Raw genomic sequence first — 24,460 nt, forward strand, 5'->3', positions numbered from 1 at the left:
GCGAAAGCGTGGGCGGCGCTGAGTCGAGCGAAAACGAAACGTTTCGACCGCCCGCGTTGTTGCCAAGGGTATAATCTGGCGACTCTCTCCCTCTAACAATCGGCCGGATCTGCCTCGACCCGTCGTCGCCAGGAACGAGGCGGGGCGAGTGCTGACGTCGCATTCCTCTTTCGTCGCGGCAGAAGTCTCGATGCGACGCGCCATCGGACTCCTCAGTTCGACCCACGGAAATCGGCCGGCTGTTTCGTGGAACTTTTGATTGGGGGGGGAGCGCCCGTTGCCTCGATGATAGACACGCAGTGTGGCACAACACTGGGTAGTTTCGTCCCGTACAAATTTCAGCTTGCGCTATGCTCAGTTTTTTGGGGGACCGCCTAACCGTATTTGAAAACAGAATCAGCTTGCTATATTTAATCTACGTGCGAGGGTAGAGGTCCGGATAAAGTGTTATAATCAGCCGCGCCCAAAGATTCGTGTGCCTTACGGGGTGGTATCATTGTATTACCAAATGCTGTTACTATTGAATCTCTGTCCAGAGATAGTCCACATAGTTTTGCCGTCTCAGTCTATTATCACCATCAAACATCTAATCAAAGCTCTTACAGGTCTAACTGTATAATTTCATTGTATAATCACGACATATCGTAGATATGTTCGTGAAAATGACATTGGTCGAATGTGCAGAGCCATTTCAATACCAATAGAACACTGATATGAGTTCTTTTTCCTAAGGGCATTGTCACTTCTGACTCTGCCGTTTCGTTTTCATGCTGTTTCTGAATAAGAGTTACACTCGCACTTGTTTCCTGACAGGAGCAAAAACAGCAGATATTTTGTATTTTGAAGAAATGGGGGCCACTTCTTGGTAACGTCTAATGAAATATTGAACTGGTGTAGGTTGCTTATTGTTCCCCGAAAACAGTTACTGAATACTCGCGCTTTTCCAATTTTTTATGCGTCGTTCACGGCATTTATTTCTTTTCCACCGGTATCCTCGGCAAACTTTGTGGAGCAGGGTGTTTATATTTCTTCCAAGTACACAGCAATGTTCTGAGTAACGACCGATAAAGGTTTATTCTGTGTAGGTTCATTACAGCCTTTCTAGAAAGCTACTCATTTGAGCGTTCCAGGATGTCATACTGCCGCTAATCGAAGTGTTTCTCAGACTCCTAAAACAACTGCTCAAGATACGAACTTGAAATTCCGTGAAAATATGAAGACTTTTAAGCTCAATGCAGGCACGTACCCAGGGGGGGGGGCCCGGGGGTGCCCGGGCCCCCCCCCGAAATCAAGTGGCATACCCCCCCCCCCTCCCTTCCTCACCCACGCCACCACTCCCCACACATTCCTAAAGCGCCGCCAGATTAATGTTGAGACTTGGCAGCTGTTCATCGGTCAGCATTATGCTACCTTTTTCACTCCTTTTAGATGGCTGTAGTTATCGGCATCTCTTGTAATGTGAAGGACAGTTTTCTCATAGATTCCGCACCCGCGCGTTTAACTCGAGGTTCGTTCAGTTGTCACCATCTATTCAACCGTCACGCGCATAGCTGTTGCTTTTGTTAGTTCAACCTTCTTTGTTTAGGCTGATCCTGGGACCTGGATGCGGCTGTTACTCAGCTGGTCTGTACTCTCATGGAAAGAGTTGCGGCCGGAGAAAACGCCAATTGCGTTTAACTTTTTCCTTTACTTCATTATTTCCTTGAGTTACGGCTCGCCGCGACGCTGGCAGATGCCCGGAACCATATACACGGGATATGGGTTAGATAAGGCGGGAAATAAAGATAATGGGAAGGAGCGTCCATCATGAAACCCTGCAATAAGCCTTAAACCCATAAGCAAGATGACTGTCGCCAGTTACCTCGTCTGTTTTTCCCTAATTGTATAGCACTTTTTGTGCAAAATTGGCAACTGGAAACAAAAATCGCCAGGAGTTGAGAAATTGAGCGATCTACTAAGGGAGAGAGCCAAGGCAACAACAGAACTGCAAGCAAAAGCGAATAATAAGAACGTGAACCGTTGTTTATGAGAATATTTATGGATCAACATCTTTTTATTTAAAAAGCAAATAGAGAATACGCCGCCTGAAGCGGAGAACAATTACTTGTTTTGAATGACGCTTCTACAGTTATCGGTCGAACCGCCTCACGTAGCCACTTCTCTGCTGTGCTTATGTGGGTGTTTTTCTACCCTTTCGCGGTGAGCGCAGTACGTCTAGAATCGCAGAGTCCTGCGCTCTACGCGGTTGTATGGGACTGCCGGCCGCACAGCGTTACGCAATTCGCGGAACTGTCAAAACTGATCAACAAGGCGAAAATAACTGATATTCGAAACTATAACATGAGAAACACTGAAGAAGCAGTAAAAAATGAACGCAGCCTGAAATCAGTAAATATGAAACCTGGCATAGGAGAAACCATGATGTATGCACTAAAAGATAAGAAGGATAATATCATCAGCAATCTCGAAGATATAGCAAAAGCAGCGGAAAAATTCTAAGCTCACCTGTATACAGTACCCACAGGAGTCAGGATACCTCACTTAGAAAGAGTAATGAACAGGATACAGAAACTCTCCTATAACTAGCGATGAGGTCAGTAGGGCCCTGCAAGACATGAAACGATGAAGAGCGGGAGGAGAAGCTGGAATAACAGTCGATTTAATCAAATATGGAGGAGACATAATGCTTAGAAAACTGGCGGCTCTTTATACGAAGTGTCTTTCAACTGCAAGGGTCCCATAAAACTGGAAGAATGCAGACATTATACTAATCCACAAGAAAGGAGACGTTAAAGAATTGAAAAGTTATAGCACCATTAGCTAACTCCCAGAATTATACAAAATATTTACCGAAATATTTTCCAATAGAATAAGGGCAACACTGGATTTTGTCAACCAAGGGAACATGCTGGCTTCAGGAAGAGATACTTTACAATGAATCACATCCATGTCATCGATCAGGTTATCGCGATATCTGCAGAATACAATAAGCCTCTCTATGTGGCTTATATAAATTACGAAAATGCATTTGATGCAGTAGAGATACCAGCAGTCATAGAGGAATTACGTAATCAAGGAGTCCAGAACGCTTGCGTAAAAAGCTTGGAAAATATTGCTACATGTGTGTGGTATTTGTTTGTTTGAACGAGGCGCGTGGGCGCCATCACTCCAGAAAAGAGGAGGAAGAATGAACTGGGCTCTCACTGTGAGTCTAACCGGTCAGCGCTGCAACCATTGTTGTAAACATAATCTGTAAATAGTTTCTCGTCTTACTGACTCGTCCTTCGCGTAAGAATATCTACAGAGGTTCTACAGCTACCTTAATTCTACACAAGAAAAGCAGGGAGATACCTATAGAGAAAGGGGTCAGGCAGGGAGACACAATTTCTCCAAGGCTATTCACTGCGTGCTTAGAAGAATTCAGGCTATTAAACTGGGAAGGCTTAGGAGTAAAGATCGACGGCAAATATCTCAGCAACCTTCGGTTTGCCGATGACATTGTTTTATTCAACGACAATGCAGACGAGTTACAACAAATGATTGGACACTTTAACAGAGAGAGTGTAAGAGTGGGGTTGAATATTAATATGCGGAAGATGAAGATAATGATTAATAGCCGGGCAAAGGAACAAGAGATCAGGATTGCCAGTCGACCACTAGAGACTGTGAAGGAGTACGTTTACCTAGGTCAATTAATCACAGGGAGCCCTGATCATGAGAACGAAATTCACAGAAGAATAAAAATAGGTTGGATCGCATACGGCAGACATTGCCAGCTCCTGACTGGAAGCTTGCCATCATTATTGAAAAGTAAGGTGTGATATCAGTGAACTTTGCCAGTGCTGACATATGGGGCAGAGACTTGAGAGCAAGTTAAGGGCCACGCAAAAAGCGATCGAACGAAGATTGCTAGGCATAACGTTAGGAGATAGAAAGAGAGCGGTTTGGATCAGAGAGCGAACGGGTATAGACGATATTCTAATTGACATCAAGAGGAAAAAATGTAGCTGGGCAGGTCATGTAATGCGCCGGTTAGATAACCGTTGGACCATTAGGGTTACAGAATGGGTACCAAGAGAAGGAAAATGCAATCGAGGACGACAAAACACGAGGTGGAGCGATGAAATTAGGAAATTCGCGGGCGCTAGTTGGAAGCGGTTGGCGCAAAACAGGGGTAATTGGAGATCGCAGCAGGGAGAGGCCTTCGTCCTGCAGTGGACATAAAACATGATGATGATGATGGTGATGATGATGATGGAGGTGGTGGGCCCCCCCCGAAAAAAAATCCTGGGTACGTGCCTGGCTCAATGCGTTGCGAAACTTTCACGTTTACCTTTCACGTTCTTGCTTTAAATGCAACTGTTGTAGATTACTAAACCCTAGTTTTTTCATGTGTTTTCGTGCATCCTAGGAGTGGGCTATATGTCCCTCTTCCAGAAGAATACGTATGCAAGTGGTACACAGCGTTATTATTGTGTTTTACGAGCGGCATAAAACTTAGGGCTGTTGAGCTGGCATAATTACAACTACAACTGAGAAAAAAAAAAGCGAATATAGGGCTAACAATGCGCAAATTTTATGTACGGTGGTAAATGCGTGTTCATATAATACAGCTTTAAAAGAAACCTTAAGCAATTATTCAAAATATCATGCTGCTCTTATTATTTTCCCTATGTCCCAAGAGGCACTGCGCGTCAGAAATTTTATGCTTTGAAGGAATAGACAGCATTTTAAGTGCAATGTGTCGCGAAATGTTAACGTTTCTTGCTTATTTAGAAGCGTTACGAATAATTATTGAACCATATTTTTTTTTCTTTTTACTTATTCACGCGCGATTTATTAGGTTCGCGTGGTGTCCTTGCTGAGCTAAAGAAGGCAGCTTCTTTATGTTTGGCGACTGTAATGGGTGATGTGTAGGTAAAGTTCGAAATAGGTGGGTAATCGGGGCTTTCGCAATAAATTACGCATGCAAGTGCTGTGGAATGTTGTGGGCGTGTCCAACGAGCGGGGCAGCATTGAGACCGGGCGGAACTGTAAGCGCCTTGGTGGCGTTTGTAGTCCCAGTTATGGACCAAATTTAGGGGAAAATGGACGCACAGTATGGAAACTTTCTGTGCGAAGTTAACTACGGTTGCATCAAACACAATCCTTAAAAAAATTATTGAAGTGTTAGAGCGTGTGATATGGCCGCTATCAGTTATGCCTCCCAGTTTCCCGACATAGCTGTTGATTACAGCAGGTTTATATTTTGTGGTAAGGGGATGGGGTCATGGTAAGTGCAATGTACGACAAAATTTTTACGTACGTGGTCCGGTTATAAGCGTGGTAAATAATTACTGAGTCGTACTTTATTTCTATATATATTTTCATGCGTCATAAGACGTTTCCAGCGTTGTCCTCGGTGAACTAAACAAGGCACTTTATTTATATTTATCGAAAATAAAGGGCGCGTTATGGGTAGCTTGTAGATAAACTTCATAATCAGGGGACTAATTATGATTTGCAGTAAATTACGCATGTAAGAAATCCGGAGCTACATGAATGTGTTTTACGAACAAAGCAGAACTTATCCCGCTGACCTGGGAGAACTCATCCGACGCCAAATCTAACAAAAAATTGGCTGTGGGGATGGTGGGAGGACACCGTGGTAAATGTTCCGGCGAAGTAACACGTGTGTTCATGGATTACTGGCTTTTTCAAATATCCCCAACAAGAAGTGCTCCAAACCATTACATGTGGTCAATTAAGTTTTCAAACAGAACAGTCGTTTATGGGCAACTTTCTAAAGCAGTCCATATATATATTTACAGGGAACTGAAACTTTTATTGCAACTGCTCGAAAGAAACACCTTCGCTGGAAGTTGGGTTGTTGGTTGTAATTCTCCAAAGTCGCACACATCTGCTGTTATTTTTTCTTGTAGATATCGCAATTTATGTTGATTGTACTTTGTTGCGATAACCTCGACAATACTATTACCTTAACTAGCGATACGTTTGTGCAGTAGACTTGAACACCAAGTACAGTGCTTTGTTGAATTAATGAAATTGTAGCAAATCTGCATTTTCTTACGTGCGCTGTACTACTGCTACTAGGCGGGATCAGGGACGTCTGTCGGGCACTGAGTGCCTTTTTCCCCTTTATTATCTTGAGATTTTATATAATTTTAAGAAATAGACGTAAATTCAAATAATTTGTTAGCCTCTCATGGTTCACGATGTGCGATTGATATATAGGTCTATGTCTGTTAAATTAAAAAATAACCGACAGACGCATTTCCAGGCTCTTTCACTTATTGCAATATATATATATATATATATATATATATATATATATATATATATATATATATATATATATATATATATATATATATATATATATAGCGTCATAAGGGCCTTCACAAAAAGTCGCGCTCTCGATTAAAGCCTCCGACAGATTTCTTCGGTGTCAGCAGGCCCGCCTGCAGTGCACCGCATCAAATGTCCTTTGTCACCGAAATCTCTGGCAGAGGTCGAAGGTTCGAATTTTGCGTCCTCTCCTCCGAACCGCGCTCAGTATGACCTCCGCAAGGGCCGTTCGACGCGATGCGAACTGTTGGAGGGGATGTACGCCCAGCTTGGATTCGAGTAAAATAACGCTTTCCTGCAAGACCTCACGGCTGATCAATCTTCGTAGGCGACAGACGAAGTTGACAGTTCATATATGTTGGCCTTGTGTTGACGCATCATCTAGCTGTTCTGTCGGGGATCCATATTCGAAAGGCCACCTGCGGGTGACGCGGCGTATATCATAGAGTTCTTGGTTTTCGGGTTTTACATTTTCTGCAATTCGGGGCGTTAAAATCGGGTGATGATTTGAAAGAGGCAAACGTGGCAGAAATCGGGGGTTTTGTTCTCTGGCAGCATGAAGCCAAGCAGAAATGGGGATATATATATATATATATATATATATATTTTTTTGGTCTGGCATGCCGAAGTTCGGCATTTTCCTCGCTACTACTACAAACGATTAAAGCAAGCGATAGCTTCCCTTCGGACACGCACGTTCTAATTAAACGAGCGATCGAAAGCGCTCACAGGCACGTGCAAGGACAAAGAGAGCTGCTCGCAAATCGCATGACGAACTCATCTCTGCAAATCCTCGTTGTCAGGCAATATTAATACATAAAAAAGAAACACTAACAAAAACAACAAATACAGACCCGTTTGACAGTACATTTTTGCTTTGCTCTCTGCACTTTTTAACCTAAGGGAAAAAAATACAAATAACAGTTGACACGGACATGCTTCGCAGGAGGCACAATGTTATTCCTTATACTTGTAGGAACCCTTCTTGAAGCATGCATTATAAAATGCATTAGGAACATTTATGTGCCCAACCTAGACCTATAGCTGTCAGGCGTTCAATCCTCGTCTGTTGTCGTAATGTTTTACTGGTTCCTAGTCTACCCTTTTGCAGCAACAGTAATGTGTTACCAACTAGCCGAATCAGCCACCCTTCTTTGAATGTATAACGTAGTTGGGTAAACGTACTCTCAACTTCACAGCTACGCCATTCGCCATGTAGAGCAGCGTCAGCGCTGCGTTAATTGGCTTGCCAGCCCATCACCGCCGCTTACATCTATTCGACGTGCCGGAAACACTATGCAGAGTGCCATTGTCATATTCATTTAAACGCGGCTACTAAAAAAGCAACACGCCTTCATCCACTCAAGGCCGGGAAGCGCTTAACATAATATATTTTTGAGCATGCCACCTTTCGGTTGTGCGTAAAACAAAAAGGAGGCGTATACCACATGTTACATCGTAAGGTCGGACACTGCGCTTGACGCAGGCGAGGCAGACACACGCTGACAAGCTGGAAGGATGGGCGTTTATTTGCAGTGCACGTTGGAATATAAACAGAGGTTAAGGAAGGAGGCGAAGGGAAACTAAGTAAGAAAACATAAGATAGGCAACCAGATTGGCACGTGTGGCTGTAGACTTCAACTGAGAAATGATAAGAACACTGCAGTTATAACACCATATTTGTATAATAATATTATTATAATAGCATATATATTGACTACTTGCTTTCTTATTGTTCTTTACGAAAGGGCAAAGGTCGTGGAGAAATCGGATTTAACCTGATTTGAACAAGTTTTGTTCGCGGTGAAAAGAACAGGTGTTATCGGGTTTTACCCGAAAGCGAAGGACCATACCGCATCTAGGCGTCCGCTATGCACCTCGCAATTTTTTCGACCAGAACATCGCCAAGAAGAGCCACCGCCTCTTCCGAGACCATCTCAAAGGAATTCGTGTTCACGTTCAGAACGGATACACATTCGCGAGCCAAGGGAAACGCACCCGAGGCACTTCTCCGCGCCCAGTCAGCGGGCGTTCGAAGAACCGCAGAGGAAGTGCGCCGCATTTCGCGAAGCGTCCCGGCCGCACCACGTGCACCCGAGGCGGGGCGGAAGCCTGCGTTTCCTCTCGGCCGAAGATATCGGAAGGCCCGACGCGCGTCCACCAGCGTCGCGGCGCATGGCACGCGCGTTTCACCGCCGTGGCGTCCGGCGCGCGCAACCTTCTGTGTACGTACGCTCAGAATCACGGTCGGCAATTCAGCCCGCTGCCGTGGGCGCGAGCACGCCCAGTACACAAGGTGCACGGCGGCGGCGGTCTTGTGCACCGCTGCTGCTGATCGGTGGGCGCGTTCACTCCGCGGGACAGACGAGTTCGTTGACTTCGAAAGAGCGCTCTGGACGGGAAGGAAGTGCAGCGGCGCTATTCGGCTGCGCCTGCCCAATCAGCGGCAGCAAGTGCGGAATCCACGAGACACGCAACACACAACGCTGTCTTCAAAATTACTCACACGCGTACAAAACTCTTTAATTATTGGCTGAGGACCTTAAGTATGATAGGCAGATTTCTAGAACACAGTCAGAAACCACCGATCGAGTTGATTCCTTTACGTCTGACGTAGTGTCCCACAATTTCTGGTGCTACAATCCTCGAAGGATGAACCAACTAGCTCAGTTAAGCGCCCTTTTTCACGACCCGCCGTGGTTGCTCAGTGGCTATGGTGTTGGGCTGCTGAGCACGAGGTCGCGGGATCGAATCCCGGCCACGGCGGCCGCATTTCGATGGGGGCGAAATGCGAAAACACCCGTGTGCTTAGATTTAGGTGCACGTTAAAGAACCTCAGGTGGTCAAAATTTCCGGAGTCCTCCACTACGGCGTGCCTCATAATCAGAAAGTGGTTTTGGCACGTAAAACCCCAAATATTATTATTATTACCCTTTTCACTTGTTTTCTACCTTGAGACAACATACGTGATCTACCAGTGGGGATGAGCGCACCTGCTAGGCCGTGTTATCGCTGTCTTGCGAAACTCAACGCAAGTGACTCAGCCCGACTCGGCTGAGTCACTTGCCGCTTCTCGGCTGGCTGAGAAGCGGCCGAATATCATCGACAGCGTTGCTCGCGCCGCGTGTATCCGCTTGCGCGACCCGAGCGCCGGCGCTGCCTTTCATTTCTTCTTATAAGTTAAAAAAAAATAATGCCGTCGTTGTCGTAACCTATGACGATGTGAAAAGCAATTAGTCTTTACTACAATACAAACACGTACAGCAGTGCAAAGTGCACTGATGAAAGCAGCTGCGCCGTGCTACAGTCTGCCATCTTGAACAACACTGTCGCGTGTTCTCGTTCCGCGCCTGCACGACGAAACAAGAGCAAAGGCACGACACGAGCGGCGAAAAGCACTCGCACAAGCGGTCTCGCTTTTACGAGCGATATCTGGACGTCACGTGCCAACGAGGTCTTTATAAGCCTCACGTGTCAGTTTCCTTCGGTGAAGTTCGCTATGTTCACACTATGTTATGTTCACATAGCTATGTTCACACGGCTGTGAACATAGCTGCCTCATTGGAGCAGCTATGCACCGACTGGGAGATACCAATCGACTGCATGAAGTACATCGTGACGGACAACGGCCGCAATATCCGAGCGGTTGCGAGGATAGTGTCATAGCTCCAGCGAGCCTAATTTGCGCACACTCTGCAGCTGGCGATCAGCGATGCGATGTCGTGTATTCCGGCAATCGACAGAGTCTGCAAGAAGGCGAAAGCGATTGTAGGATACTATATACGAACATAGCCCTAGTGCGCAGAAAAGACTGAACGATCTGCAGAGGCAGTTGAACAAAGACGTACTCTATGTTGTGCAGGGTGTTGACACAAGATGGAACAGTCAGTACTTCACGCTCTCGAGGCTCCCTGAACTCAAAGAGTCCATCACACTTGAGCTCACCAACCACTTCGGACACGAGCATAGATACCTTTATTTGACCCAACTGTGATCTTTAAGGGACACTAAAGGTAACTATGAAGTCAAGTTAAAGTGATAAAGCAATGCTCTAGAACATCTATTAATCGCGAACAGAGCTTTAGTAACCGAGAAATTGAGGTAAATGCATGACACGATTTGAGACCCCCCAGCGACATTCCGGTACTATAGCCCGATGACAAAGGCACTCCTCATAATAATTTATGTCACTAGTACACAACTACTCGTACTAAAAAGATCATTTCATTAGGTTATAAGACGGAAGAAAATGCTACTTATCTACTTCTATACGATTCTAAGAAAAAATAACAATTTGACCTTACCCTTCAGTAGTATGGGTGATAGAAAGGTTTCGTTTTCGCTCGACTCTGCGCCGCGCGCGCTTTGGAGTTTCAGTTGTTTCGTTATCGCGTCGTGCTGCGCTGGTTCTGCTGGCTCGCGAAACTTGCATTTGGAACAAGAAGCGAGAATACCACGTCCATATATGTCGTGGGATGCGCGAACTGTCTGCGAAACTTGGCCAAGGGCAGTTGCAGCGTCGAATCCAACGTTGCTTATCACTGTGTGCCAGCGAGTGAGCCTCTCCGTTCGAAGTGGTTAAGTGCCGTACCTCTGCCACAGCGCGTTGGCAAAGAGCCGAAAAATCGCATAGTGTGCTCGCTGCCCTTTCGTCCAGAGGATTACGAGTTAAACGCCGACTTACTGAAGTCGTGTGCAGTGCCTTTCAAAGCAATGCTTTCCCGTAGCGCTGTACGTTCCGTCGGTCTTGCCTGCATTCTTCGAAGCGCAACAACAACTGCAGGTCGAAGACAGGGTGCTGAGTGCGGCATTTGGTTTTAACGAAGGAAAAGCTACAAATGTGCGAATATGTACAGCCGTGACATACAGTTGACGTCGTAGTAGTACGCAACGACGCCGGCAGCGCAAGCCCTCAGCAGCAGGTCACGTTCATCAGTGCTTAAATCGCTGAAGTCGAGCCCAGCATCGCGAGCCAATGTGTCGTTGTCAGGGTCGTCCATTGCAACGAGCGTCAAAGTTGCGGTCATAAAATAAAGAGCCAGTTTATCGTCGCGCGCTTTCCCTTCCGCTAGCCACCATAGTTCCGCTTTCGCGCTGCTGTCGGCTCTGTCCTGGCTCTGTTTCTGGTCGCGCGTTTGCGTTTTGCGCAGAAAAGCGTATATATAGCGCCGTCTGCGGGCGCCATTTTACTCACCGACGGCGCAACGTCACTATGAGACTATGACGTCGCCACTCCTCGATCGGAGGGCGGGCGATTTGAAGTGCGCTAGAGGTACGCGGACGCTTCAGAACGCATTTTCTCTTAAAATGAGTCTTTTCTTCGCAGGAAACAAGCGTTTCGAGGTTTCTGGACGGTATTTCAACAGTCCACGTTGACTTAATATTATTCTTAGTGTCCCTTTAAGTGCTGAAAAGTACCTCTCCTTGCTATGTCAAATTCCAATTATTTTTTAATGCTGCATTGCCTGGAAAGCTGAAAAGGCAACCCAGGGTCTGCTAAGAATCTTGCAAAATGTGTCAAAACCCGTTCTGCGGGGTGCAAATTTGACGAAGTGGCCAGCCTGGCCATGTTTTTTGATCCGCGCTTTAAGGCCACAGTTCATCGGGCTGATCAGGTCAGATGATCTGGCTGAAAGACCTTGTGACAAGAGAGCTCCAGGCAGCTGACGTGGAACCCAGTAGGGACACTGCCGTGCCAGCGTCGACTTTGTATCCACTGGTGGCATCAGTGTATGGATATATGCTTTTCATGATCTAGTGATGAACAAAGAGAAGACACATTTGGCATCTGTCCCTGAGAGGCAAGTTACAAACTATACGGAAGAGCCTCTTCTGGAAAGGGGCAAGAATCCTTCTGAGTGGTGGCAGTCCATTGGCCGCTTCAAGTACCCGCTTTTAGGTACACTCGCTCAGGAATATACTTTGCCATCCCTGCCACCTCAGTTCCTAGTGAAAGAGTCTTTTCTACTGGTGGAAATATTGTTACAGTGCATAGAGAGCGCTTACTTTCTTAACATGTTGAGCAGTTAATTTTCCTTCCCGATAATCTGTAACAAGCGTTTTTCCTGACTGAGAGCATTACCTGACATTACCTGAGTGCATTGCCTATAATGAGTGCCTCTTTAATCTGAAGCACCCTTGTAAAATACAATAATATTTTTAAAAGTGGAATAAAGCTATTGTTACCGCGTTTTGCAATTTTTTAATACTATGGATATATTCGATATTCGAAGACAGTTTTTCGCCTTATTCGTATTCGATTCGTATTGGAAAATTTCAATATTCGCACACCCCTATTTTCTTGAAAGATTTATTGATGGTGGAATAAAAGCCATCTCTAGGAACATATGTAGAGCCGCCTTAGAGCATTGCATACATCAGGAAAATTGCAATTTGACGAAAATTTGCCGTATATAATCGTGTAAGGGCCGCACTTTTTTTCTAGAATTTTGGCTGAGTGCGAAGCTTACATGAACCAGCCAATGAAAGCCCGCTATAAAGGGTCGTGCTGTTTCCGCAACTGTAGCAGAGGGCAATCGAGGCGCAAATGACACAAGGCTGCAGTAAACGACCTCCGTTGCCGGGCCATCGTCCCTGACCAGCGCTGAACCAAACAGCGCTCCCTTCTCTAGAGGCGAATATGCCACCGATATGACTGCAAACACTGCCAACACAGCGCAACGTCGCCACACAAAGAAATAACGGCGCGGCGGCGCCGGCCTGCAGTGAGCGACGTCGACGGAAAAGCAGCTATCGTCATCTAGCGGCAACAGAACTAACTCCGCTTTTCGGCGGGACGCTCTGAATTTTTTCCTAAAATTTTGCCCTCCAAAGTGGGAGTGCGGCCCTTACGCGAGTATATTAGCGCGAAACACGCCACCTCTCCGATGCGCTTCTGTGGTCGTGGAATGCGCCTTCCGTTGGGGCATCTCTTCACCGACCGAAATGCCGCCAATCTCTGAGGGTTTACGCGCTTCACTTCGCGCAACACTGACATATAAGTCAATGAGATGATAAGGAGTTATAAAGGGTTATATGGGCTTATCACGGTAGATAATGGTTCGACGCGAATGGATAAGGTGTAAAAGAGTGATGAGGGCTTATAATGGTCAGAGCAATTCTGATAAGGTTAATAATAACCGATAAGGGTTGGTAACGATCGGATCAAGTCCGATAAGGTTGATAAAGACGCTTAATAGTTGATAAGGGTCGGATCATGTCCGATAAGCTTGATAAAGACATATCAGAGTTGATAAGGATCGGATCGATTGAGATATAAGGTTGATACTGACCGATGAGGGTTGATAAGGCTCGGATCTAGTGTGATAAGGCTGATAACGACCTATAAGGGTTGATAAGGGTTTATACTCGTCGGATAATGTTTCACAACATTGATGATGACATCGGGCTACGTGGAAATGAGCAAGTGGCACAACGCTTGCACACACTTAGGCAAGTTGTCGAAGTACACTTCTTCGCACATTACAAAACTAGAAAAGACCGTTCATGGTCGCCTTGTGCACTGCTAAAGCTGGAGGTGATTCTCGATATGATGCCATTACAGTCTAACCTGTCTTGCAGTTCCGTCTTTGATAGAGAATGTCATGCACCTCTCTGGCCACGTCGGCCAATGCCATCACTGCGAATACACTTTGTGCTCACAGTCGTGATGCTTCTCGCAGTTCTTGCTGATCTTCAAGAAGGCACGTGACGGCGAGCTGAGCACGGACGGCGGCCTCAGCGCACTTGCGCGGCTGACGAGCATCGACGTGGAGAAGGCAGGCGTTGGGGGAGCGAAGAACTTCTTCGAGGCCAAGGTACGACGGCAGCTCATCGCACGGTCTAACTTGTTCCCACAAGGACATGTCGCTGGACAAGTTGGTTCGGTTCACTGTGTATTACTTGTAACAACGCGCGCACAGAGAACGATACGGGTGTCACAATATGCACTTGTGATCGCGATCAAGCCAGATCGAATTTTTCGATCTGGATCTGGACCTTTGCGAGAGCTGCGCGAGGGAGCCAATCGTGGTCGAGAATTTCGATCCGGATCGGGCTTGAACGCGATCGAAAGTGGTCGTGTGACACCGGAACAAGACACACACAAGCGCGCGTGTGTCGTGTTCTCTGTGTTGTGTCTCTTTTCGCACCGTTAAAAGGATTTTTTCTCGACAGCACACGATGAAACGATCCTCCCTGTAATCGTTGCCTTCAATGTATTCCTGCCAAGCACTGCCGTAGACGAGCCGTATGTAAAAATACTGAAAGATATCTATAACGGCTCCACAGCCACCGTAGTCCTCCACAAGGAAAGCAACAAAATACCAATAAAGAAAGGCGTCAGACAGGGAGATACGATCTCTCCAATGCTATTCAACGCATGTTTACAGGAGGTATTCAGAGACCTGGAGTGGGAAGAATTGGGGATAAAAGTTGATGGAGAATACCTTAGCAACTTGCGATTCGCTGATGATATCGCCTTGCTTAGTAACTCAGGGGACCAATTGCAATGCATGCTCACTGATCTGGAGAGGCAAAGCAGAAGAGTGGGTCTAAAAATTAATCTGCAGAAAACTAAAGTAATGTTTAACAGTCTTGGAAGAGAACAGCAATTTACAATAGGTAGCGAGGCACTGGAAGTGGTAAGGGAATACATCTACTTAGGGCAGGTAGTGACGGCGGATCCGGATCATGAGACGGAAATAATCAGAAGAATAAGAATGGGCTGGGGTGCGTTTGGCAGGCATTCTCAGATCATGAACAGCAGGTTGCCATTATCCCTCAAGAGAAAAGTGTATAATAGCTGTGTTTTACCAGTACTCACCTACGGGGCAGAAACCTGGAGGCTTACGAAAAGGGTTCTACTTAAATTGAGGACGACGCAACGAGCTATGGAAAGAAGAATGATGAGTATAACGTTAAGGGATAAGAAAAGAGCAGATTGGGTCAGAGAACAAACGCGAGTTAATGACATCTTAGTTGAAATCAAGAAAAAGAAATGGGCATGGGCAGGACATGTAATGAGGAGGGAAGATAACCGATGGTCATTAAGGGTTACGGAGTGGATTCCAAGGGAAGGGAAGCGTAGCAGGGGGCGGCAGAAAGTTAGGTGGGCGGATGAGATTAAGAAGTTTGCAGGGACGACATGGCCTTTGGAGGAAAAATTTCGCTGCGTCTCCGTTTAGCCATGTTTCAGTTAATACTATGATGTCGGCATCGATGTCGTGAGTGAAGCTGCAAAGTTGTTCTCATTTGGGTAGCAAACTGCGCATGTAAGTGAAGGCTATGTTAAGGAGAAGTAAAGATGAGGGACGATTGCGGGATGAGGTTGGAGTGATAGGCTTCGTTGTCCGTCATTGTGCGTTTTCGTGTCTTGTTATTTGGGATGCGCTGTTTCCATGCGTCTTTACGAATGGTCTCGTAGCATCAATCACGCTGTCAGAACTAGGGTCGTAGTGATAGCGCTTATTGTTGACAAGCAACTTGTCTACGTGTAGTTTGAACGCACATTTCTGTGGTCGTATGAAATCTAACAATTTAGAACGTGCGATGCGAGTAGCAGGAGCGAAATCTTCACGTATAGCGAAGTTTGTTGCCTTTAGTTTCCGCCCACAGGCCAGAATGTTTTCTTTTGACTTGAAATGAGCCAACTTGATAATTATCGGACGATTTCTTTCAGGACGGTATTTCCCTATGCGATGAGAACGTTCAATGGCGCTTGGTTTTAGATGCATTTCCAGCTTGCTAGCGCAGAAATTCATTATTTTTTCCTCACACTCTTTTCATGTTTCTTTTTCATTGTCTTCCAGTGCGAGGAAAAGTAAGTTATTACGGCACATTCTGTTGTTTGTGTCAGTGCTCTCAGCTTTTAGCAGCGCTATCTCTTTGATGGCATCATTCTGTCGAGTCGCAATTACTTCGTCCTGTTGGTCGTTTTCTAGCACAGAAATACGTTTTGTCAATGCAGCAATTGTGTTGTCTTTGAGAACGTTGGCTTCTCTGAGCTCACTTATATTGGTACGTATTTCTGAAATTATTTCTTTTAGTTCTTTGATCGTCTGGGAAAGGGAAGAAACGGTGTCTCTGTCGGGGCCTGGGTTAACTTCAACATCTCCGGAGAGCAAGAGGATTAGATCGGACAGAAGCGCAAAGGCAACAACTTCATAGTACAGACGCACAACTCTACACCATTTCAAGTCGCAGGGGCACGACACCGCGAAGACACAACGATTGTCGCTACGAAATTCCCTAGTATTTTGTAAGTAACTAACCTGGAGGGTTAGGAAAGCGATGAGCATCCTGCGTTCAACGGTGTCGTGCCCCAGCTGATCAGCTTTGTCACGCCGATTAAATACTGCCTGGCTTGACCTTGTGACTGGTGACGTCGCCTTCGTAGGGTGTTGCCAGGTGAACGAAGCTTCTGCCGCTAAAATTGGACTTGTCTTCACGGTTTCGGTGACAAAAGGCGAACGGGCAGCCCAGGGTAGTGGTGGATTCAGGGAAGGCAATCCGGTTTGCAGAAGGGGTTCTGGGGTAGGGCATGTACCAGCACAAGACCAGTACGGCAGCACCTGGAAGGTTAGGAAAGCGATGAGCATCCTGCGTTCAACGGTGTCGTGCCTCACAACAAACATATATCCATCCATCCACCATTAGTTGGAAGACATGTAGGTACGATATGATGCACAATGCCACTTTCACATCAACTGACATTCGGCTGCATTCCCCTTTATTGACTTCTGAAGGTTGTTAGTTGGAATTGAGGATGTCTGTTTGGACAGTACCATTCTGATGAATTCACGTGGTCATGTTCACCACTCGAACGGCGAGCGCGTGTGAGTTCTAAAATAAGACAGACAGACAGACAGACAGACAGACAGACAGACAGACAGACAGACAGACAGACAGACAGACAGACAGACAGACAGACAGACAGACAGACAGACAGACAGACAGACAGACAGACAGACAGACAGACAGACAGACAGACAGACAGACAGACAGACAGACAGACAGACAGACAGACAGACAGACAGACAGACAGACAGACAGACAGACAGACAGACAGACAGACAGACAGACAGACAGACAGACAGACAGACAGACAGACAGACAGACAGACAGACAGACAGACAGACAGACAGACAGACAGACAGACAGACAGACAGACAGACAGACAGACAGACAGACAGACAGACAGACAGACAGACAGACAGACAGACAGACAGACAGACAGACAGACAGACAGACAGACAGACAGACAGACAGACAGACAGACAGACAGACAGACAGACAGACAGACAGACAGACAGACAGACAGACAGACAGACAGACAGACAGACAGACAGACAGACAGACAGACAGACAGACAGACAGACAGACAGACAGACAGACAGACAGACAGACAGACAGACAGACAGACAGACAGACAGACAGACAGACAGACAGACAGACAGACAGACAGACAGACAGACAGACAGACAGACAGACAGACAGACAGACAGACAGACAGACAGACAGACAGACAGACAGACAGACAGACAGACAGACAGACAGACAGACAGACAGACAGACAGACAGACAGACAGACAGACAGACAGACAGACAGACAGACAGACAGACAGACAGACAGACAGACAGACAGACAGACAGACAGACAGACAGACAGACAGACAGACAGACAGACAGACAGACAGACAGACAGACAGACAGACAGACAGACAGACAGACAGACAGACAGACAGACAGACAGACAGACAGACAGACAGACAGACAGACAGACAGACAGACAGACAGACAGACAGACAGACAGACAGACAGACAGACAGACAGACAGACAGACAGACAGACAGACAGACAGACAGACAGACAGACAGACAGACAGACAGACAGACAGACAGACAGACAGACAGACAGACAGACAGACAGACAGACAGACAGACAGACAGACAGACAGACAGACAGACAGACAGACAGACAGACAGACAGACAGACAGACAGACAGACAGACAGACAGACAGACAGACAGACAGACAGACAGACAGACAGACAGACAGACAGACAGACAGACAGACAGACAGACAGACAGACAGACAGACAGACAGACAGACAGACAGACAGACAGACAGACAGACAGACAGACAGACAGACAGACAGACAGACAGACAGACAGACAGACAGACAGACAGACAGACAGACTGTGATGTGTGGTGCGCGACATAGTGCGGTGTCCGGGACGGTTCGAAGCAGACGACGCTGAGTGCACGCGCGCCGAGGTGGAAGAAGGAAGACAACGACGCCGAAGAGCGTCCGGCACGAGAACGCGCGGCGCATGAAACAACAAAAAGAAGAAAAACAGCCAATCAGAAAAGACCACGGGGCGTTAGGCAGCCAATCCAAGAATGCCAAATCGGCCAGACGAGAAGAAAAAGCGTGGTGCGCTGGCAGAGGAAGAGCACACGCGAGGGCACACGCAAGAGGACACGCAGGGAGACGCCGGGGAGACGCCAGGAGAGTCCCAGGAAACGACGGCAGGAGGAGGTCAACCACCGGAGCGGGCGTTGAAGACGGGCCGTCGGGTTCCGGACCCGAGCCCACCAGGACTTCACCCGCCCGGGGCCTCCTGCCAACCTGTTCCTGCGCGTCGCCCGTCTACCTGAGCGTGCCGTCAGCTCCTCGAGGCCGGTGGTGAGCTTCTGCGCCAGTGGGCAGGACGAGAACAGTCGGGCTACGGGCCCGAGTTCTACGCCAGCTGCCCGGCCAGGACGCCACCCCCGTCGGCCGTGCCGTCTGCTGCCCGAGGCCGGCGTTCGAGCTCCCGTGCCGTGGGCGAGAGGGGAGCAGTCGGGCTACGGGCCCGAGCTCTCTGCCCGGCCAGAACGCCGCCCCGTCCACTCCTGCCACCCAGCCGCCAGCGTTACCTCGCCTAGCCGGAGCTGGCGCGCTCCCGGCGCCCGGTCGGTCAGCCTACGCCGCGACCTTTGGTGAGACCGGCGCCACTCCTTCTGCCAGCTTCTCATCGCGTTGCCGCGTCGAGACTGTGACGCGTCCCCGCCCTCGTGGCAAGCCCGGACTCACGCCCTCGTTAATCTCATGCAAGGCCTATCTATGTATGTTCCTTACCGCAATGTCCGCTTGAGGGTTTTGCATGTTTTTCTATTTCCTTCTATTTAGTTTACGCCTCCTTTTTTTGTTTGATTAAAAGTCTTTGTGTGTGTGTTCAAACCAACGGCTTTGTCCTCATTTGGGTTCTCGGAGGCTCCGCCTAAGAGAACCGACCGAACCATTGAGAACACGAACCTTTGCCCCCATAAGTGGGTCATCACACAGACAGACAGACAGACAGACAGACAGACAGGCAGTCACAGACAGACAGACAGACAGACAGACAGGCAGTCACAGACAGACAGACAGGCAGTCACAGACAGACAGACAGGCAGTCACAGACAGACTGACAGACAGACACAGACAGGCAGTCACAGACAGACAGACACAGACAGGCAGGCAGAATGACAGACTGACAGACAGACACAGACAGACAGACAGGCAGTCACAGACAGACAGACAGGCAGTCAGACAGACAGGCAGTCACAGACAGACTGACAGACAGACACAGACAGGCAGTCACAGACAGACAGACACAGACAGGCAGGCAGAATGACAGACTGACAGACAGACACAGACAGACAGACAGACAGACACAGACAGACTGACAGACAGACACAGACAGGCAGTCACAGACAGACACAGACAGGCAGGCAGAATGACAGACTGACAGACAGACACAGACAGACAGACAGACAGACAGACAGACACAGACAGACAGGCAGTCAGACACAGACAGACAGGCAGTCAGACACAGACAGACAGACAGACAGACAGACAGACAGACACAGACAGACAGAGAGACAGACACAGACAGACAGACAGACAGACAGACAGAGAGACAGACAGACAGACAGACAGAAAGATAGACACAGACAGACAGGCAGGCAGACAGACAGACAGAAAGATAGACACAGACAGGCAGACATACATACAGACAGAAAGACAGACAGACAGAAAGACAGAAAGATAGACACAGACAGACAGACACAGGCAGACAAACAGAAAGACACAGACAGACAGACAGACAGACAGACAGACAGACAGACAGACAGACAGACAGACAGACAGACAGACAGACAGACAGACAGACAGACAGATAGACACAGACAGACAGACAGACAGACACAGACAGACAGACAGACAGACAGACAGAAAGATAGGCACAGACAGACACAGACAGACAGGCAGGCAGACAGACAGGCAGACAGACAGGCAGACAGACAGAAAGATAGACAGACAGAAAGATAGGCACAGACAGACAGACAGACAGACAGACAGACAGACAGACAGACAGACAGACAGGGACACAGACAGAAAGATAGACACAGACAGACAGACAGGCAGGCAGACAGACAGAGAGACAGGCAGACACAGACGCAGATTCCGTTCGTATAGTTCGTATCATTTTTCTGCGATTATATCGTGACCCTTGCTTTTGGGCGAACTTTTCATCGGTACTTCTTTCGCATGTCGACCTCTACTGCATGGCTAATGGAAGCTGCTCAAGATCAGCGTTGCGCGGTGCGTACAGTGCGTGATATGCTGTACACGTGCAGCGCTTGCGAGAGGAAATGGGTGTTGCGTCGCCTGTACTCCATCGCATAGGGCCGTGCTTTGCGGACCGTGTGTACTTTTTTTTCTTTAGAATACGTAACGTACAGTTAACTGGGTCACCCAGGGTCGTTGGAGCTCGCGGGAATCCTTTTTCGGCTTTGGTGAAATTAAGATAGATAAGCGCGCACAGGGACTCAAGAGAAATACAGCAGGAAACGCCTTTCTACCCAACAAGCGGAAAACGCGAGCAGCTATGCACAGCGCGATAAACAGAATTTCTCCCGTACCCAGAAAGATATAGAAAGAAAGAGAGGAAGAAGGAAAAATGGAGAAAGAAATGAATTCCGGTAGGGAAGGATAGCGGAGACATAGCTTTGGAAGCACTGGTCCGTGACCGGCGAAGAAGCCGGAAACAGACCAGCGACACGGGCAGGCGCTTACAAACAAATCTCTACAGCGCGGACGAAGCTTCCGGATCGCGCGTGTGGTCAGCCGAGGCAGTCCGACGCCTCGGGGCAGCGTCCTTAACACTTGCGACACCGCCGAGTTGCCAGCTCGAACTTGCAGGTCGCGGTCAAGGCGAGCAGCCCGGCGCTCTGCAGCTCGGCATTCGCGCCGCTCATGGCACGCGCGCGCAGTCGCATGCATTACACGCGCCGCAGAACGACGCATCGCAATGAGAGGCGTGGATTTGCGGTTCAGCTTCGGAAGGCAGCCAGAATCTCGCGTTTCTTTCTTTTCGTTCCGAATGCGGCGGCGGGCTCCTCTGCACGGGCGGGATTCACGCGCGAGGCACGCGGAAAAGGCAGCCTCCGCAGAGGACGTGCCGCCAGTCGCGGTCGCCCTTGTCGCCCCGTTTCCGTGCTTCGCGTGTGACCGCGGACACCGCCCGCTCTTCTGCGCCCTGCGAGCTGTGTGCGCGCTGCGGCGTCATTCGCGGTGCCTGCACCACGGCGAGCTGTGCCGACGGCACGCGGGAAAACGGTCCACAGAGCATTCCTCTCGCCCAGTTATCACGAGTGTTTTGGAAAAAAAAAAGACTGAAACAAATGCACAGCAAATAGCGATTTCCTTTTTAGCCGACAAATTATGCGTGAATGGAGGTGCAATTGAATTGGCCGACGTCAGTGTGAACACATGTCGCATGCTGCTGATACGCCAGTGTAACGCATTTACGAAATTCAGTCGCCGTCCATTGCACCGTATGTCACCTGACCGCTCCGCAGAGACTCGTGCAAAGCAAATGATTACCGTATGGCTCGTGCGAATTCGCGACTGCACTAAATCATACAATTTCCTTGCCAAAAAGACTACCTTGTGCCGGTTGGCTACCCCTGTGCGCGGTGGCAAATTGTAGATTTCTTCGGTTAACCTCCCTGCCTTTCCTTTGCTTTTCGCTCGCTCTTGTTAGTGTATTCATAGAAACATGATGACGCCTAGCTATCCCGAAAGTTCGTGCAATACGTTAAAAAAAAGTAATTTAACAAGCTTTCAGATAATACTTCCCATTACAAACAATACATTGTCTCCCTTTTCTTCAATTGCTGAGGTCCTCTTCTGTCAAGTGCTTCATCAGCGATGCCGTTGCCGTTTGGATTGTTGTCACATGTCCCCGCGACTCGCCGCTCCCGGAGCACCGGTTTGCATTTTTGCAGGGGGCCCAAGTCCGATGAGCATAACCTCGGTGTACCGCCAGCACAGTACCTAACCTGGTCACCCACCGTCGACGAAAGCTTGCGCTGTGGGAGGGGCATAACTACTGTCGCGCAGAATCCGCAGCGCCCTTCTGGGTCACACATGGCAGACACGATCTTTCAGGACCTCCGCGTAGAAAGCTGCATTGCCACTTTGACCTTCAGGTATAAATTCCGCCTCTTTCATGTTCCTGTGCTGCCCTCTAACGCACGCCGCTGGAAACGTTTTGGAAGGGTGTCGGAGATTTCGCCTGTTGATTTGTGTACCTGCGCCCATGTTGAGTGTGCGTCGGTTGTGCGGTTCGTAAATCGCGATTAATTATTATTGGTTTCTCCGGGGCAGCATGTCGTCTACCCATCGAGTATAGTGGGTGAACATGCCCAAGTACGCTGTTGTGGTAACAGCGCTGCCGATAAAGGCACGCTGAGTTCCGTCTGCCGACACTGCTGCCTTTAGTTCGTTGTAGCTGATGTCTGCGATTGCACATCGCTTTTTGTATTCCTTTTACCCATTCACTAAACATTTCGCATATTCAAGAAGGCTTCGATCGCAGCCTTACACGTGGATTTGCTAAAGTGGTGAATTTGTTTACATCTACAGCTTCATATCGCTGTTAGCTTCGGTTATTGTAGAAACGGCGCAACGCTGATGTGAAATAATCTCAAAACGTAGCAAAACATACAGACGACTCAGTATGAGCGGCCGACTCCCTTAAACAACTGCAACTTTGATCAACACGCATATATATTACGGACTGTTACTACTGATTCTCGCTTTTGTTAATTTATACGCCGTGCAGTTCTCTCGCGAAAAGGCGGATGCCATCGCTGACACCGTTGGCAACTGAGCGAGTTTATGCTGCTGTATCGAATGCACTTTCTCTTCTTTCCTGTTTGACGCAGAGGTAAACAATGCTTCTTTGCAATTAAGAAATGTCAGCATAACAACACACACACAGACCCGCCATTTACGGGAATGCAACCGGCAGCGGTCGGGAACGGTGACCAAAGTACAAGATGTTGGCACAGCGCTGTGTCGCCGCTTGCCGCTTACTGTGTACATGCCGTGCGAAATGAAGAGTAGATATCAAATCGCTTTCGGGCCGCAACCTAACTATAAGAGCGGTTTCTTTACGAAAGGAAGTGCTTATTTTTTTAACGTCCAGCTCCATCGATAGCGGGTGCACGAATTCGACGGGGTCAGGCCTAATCCAAACTTCTCTAAACAGGATCAACATTGACTCAAACTTCACGCGCACGGCTTGAGAGGACTGAAGCTCGTGCATTTCAACTTCGAAGGCATGTCGACGAATTTTGAGCACGAATAATTATATGTACAAGTGAATGAGCTGCAGCTATCGCGTTGCCGGTTCGACGGCTGATCACGCAGGGTTCAATCAAGCGCTATCACTGTCGGCACGCTGATTTTGTCGGTGCTTTCGACACCAAAGCCCGTCGCGCTATATGACAGCTCGCACCCGTCGGTTGCGTCGTTGTCGGCCTATTACGATCAAATGGTCTCAGTGACACAGTGCTGAATAGTCGGCCAATCGTCGGCGTCAGCGTCTTGTCGGTCTCGTATCGACCCAATGTTACCGCGCCTTAAAACAGTACATGCATGGAGTGAGGCACGCGCTGCCACCACCTGCAACAGTGGGCCGACGCTGCAAGACGACTGCGTCAGCAACGTATTTTTGAAGTGTCGCCCAAGTGTAACGCAGTGGTTTAGCGATAAATTTGACAACTGTCAATGCAAG

General features: G+C 48.1%; 1 protein-coding gene across 1 annotated transcript in view; it reads left to right on the plus strand.

The window, feature by feature from the left end:
* Swip-1 (EF-hand domain-containing protein D2 homolog Swip-1) overlaps positions 1 to 24,460 on the plus strand; it is a 91,709-nt gene that overhangs the window by 42,414 nt on the left and 24,835 nt on the right. Inside the window, exon 3 of the mRNA XM_065435334.2 lies at positions 14,031 to 14,165. Within this exon, the coding sequence (XP_065291406.1) occupies positions 14,031 to 14,165 (135 nt within the window). The remainder of the gene's footprint in view (positions 1 to 14,030; positions 14,166 to 24,460) is intronic.

The sequence above is a fragment of the Dermacentor albipictus genome, chromosome 2, assembly GCF_038994185.2.
Source record: "Dermacentor albipictus isolate Rhodes 1998 colony chromosome 2, USDA_Dalb.pri_finalv2, whole genome shotgun sequence".
Classification (NCBI taxonomy): domain Eukaryota; kingdom Metazoa; phylum Arthropoda; class Arachnida; order Ixodida; family Ixodidae; genus Dermacentor; species Dermacentor albipictus.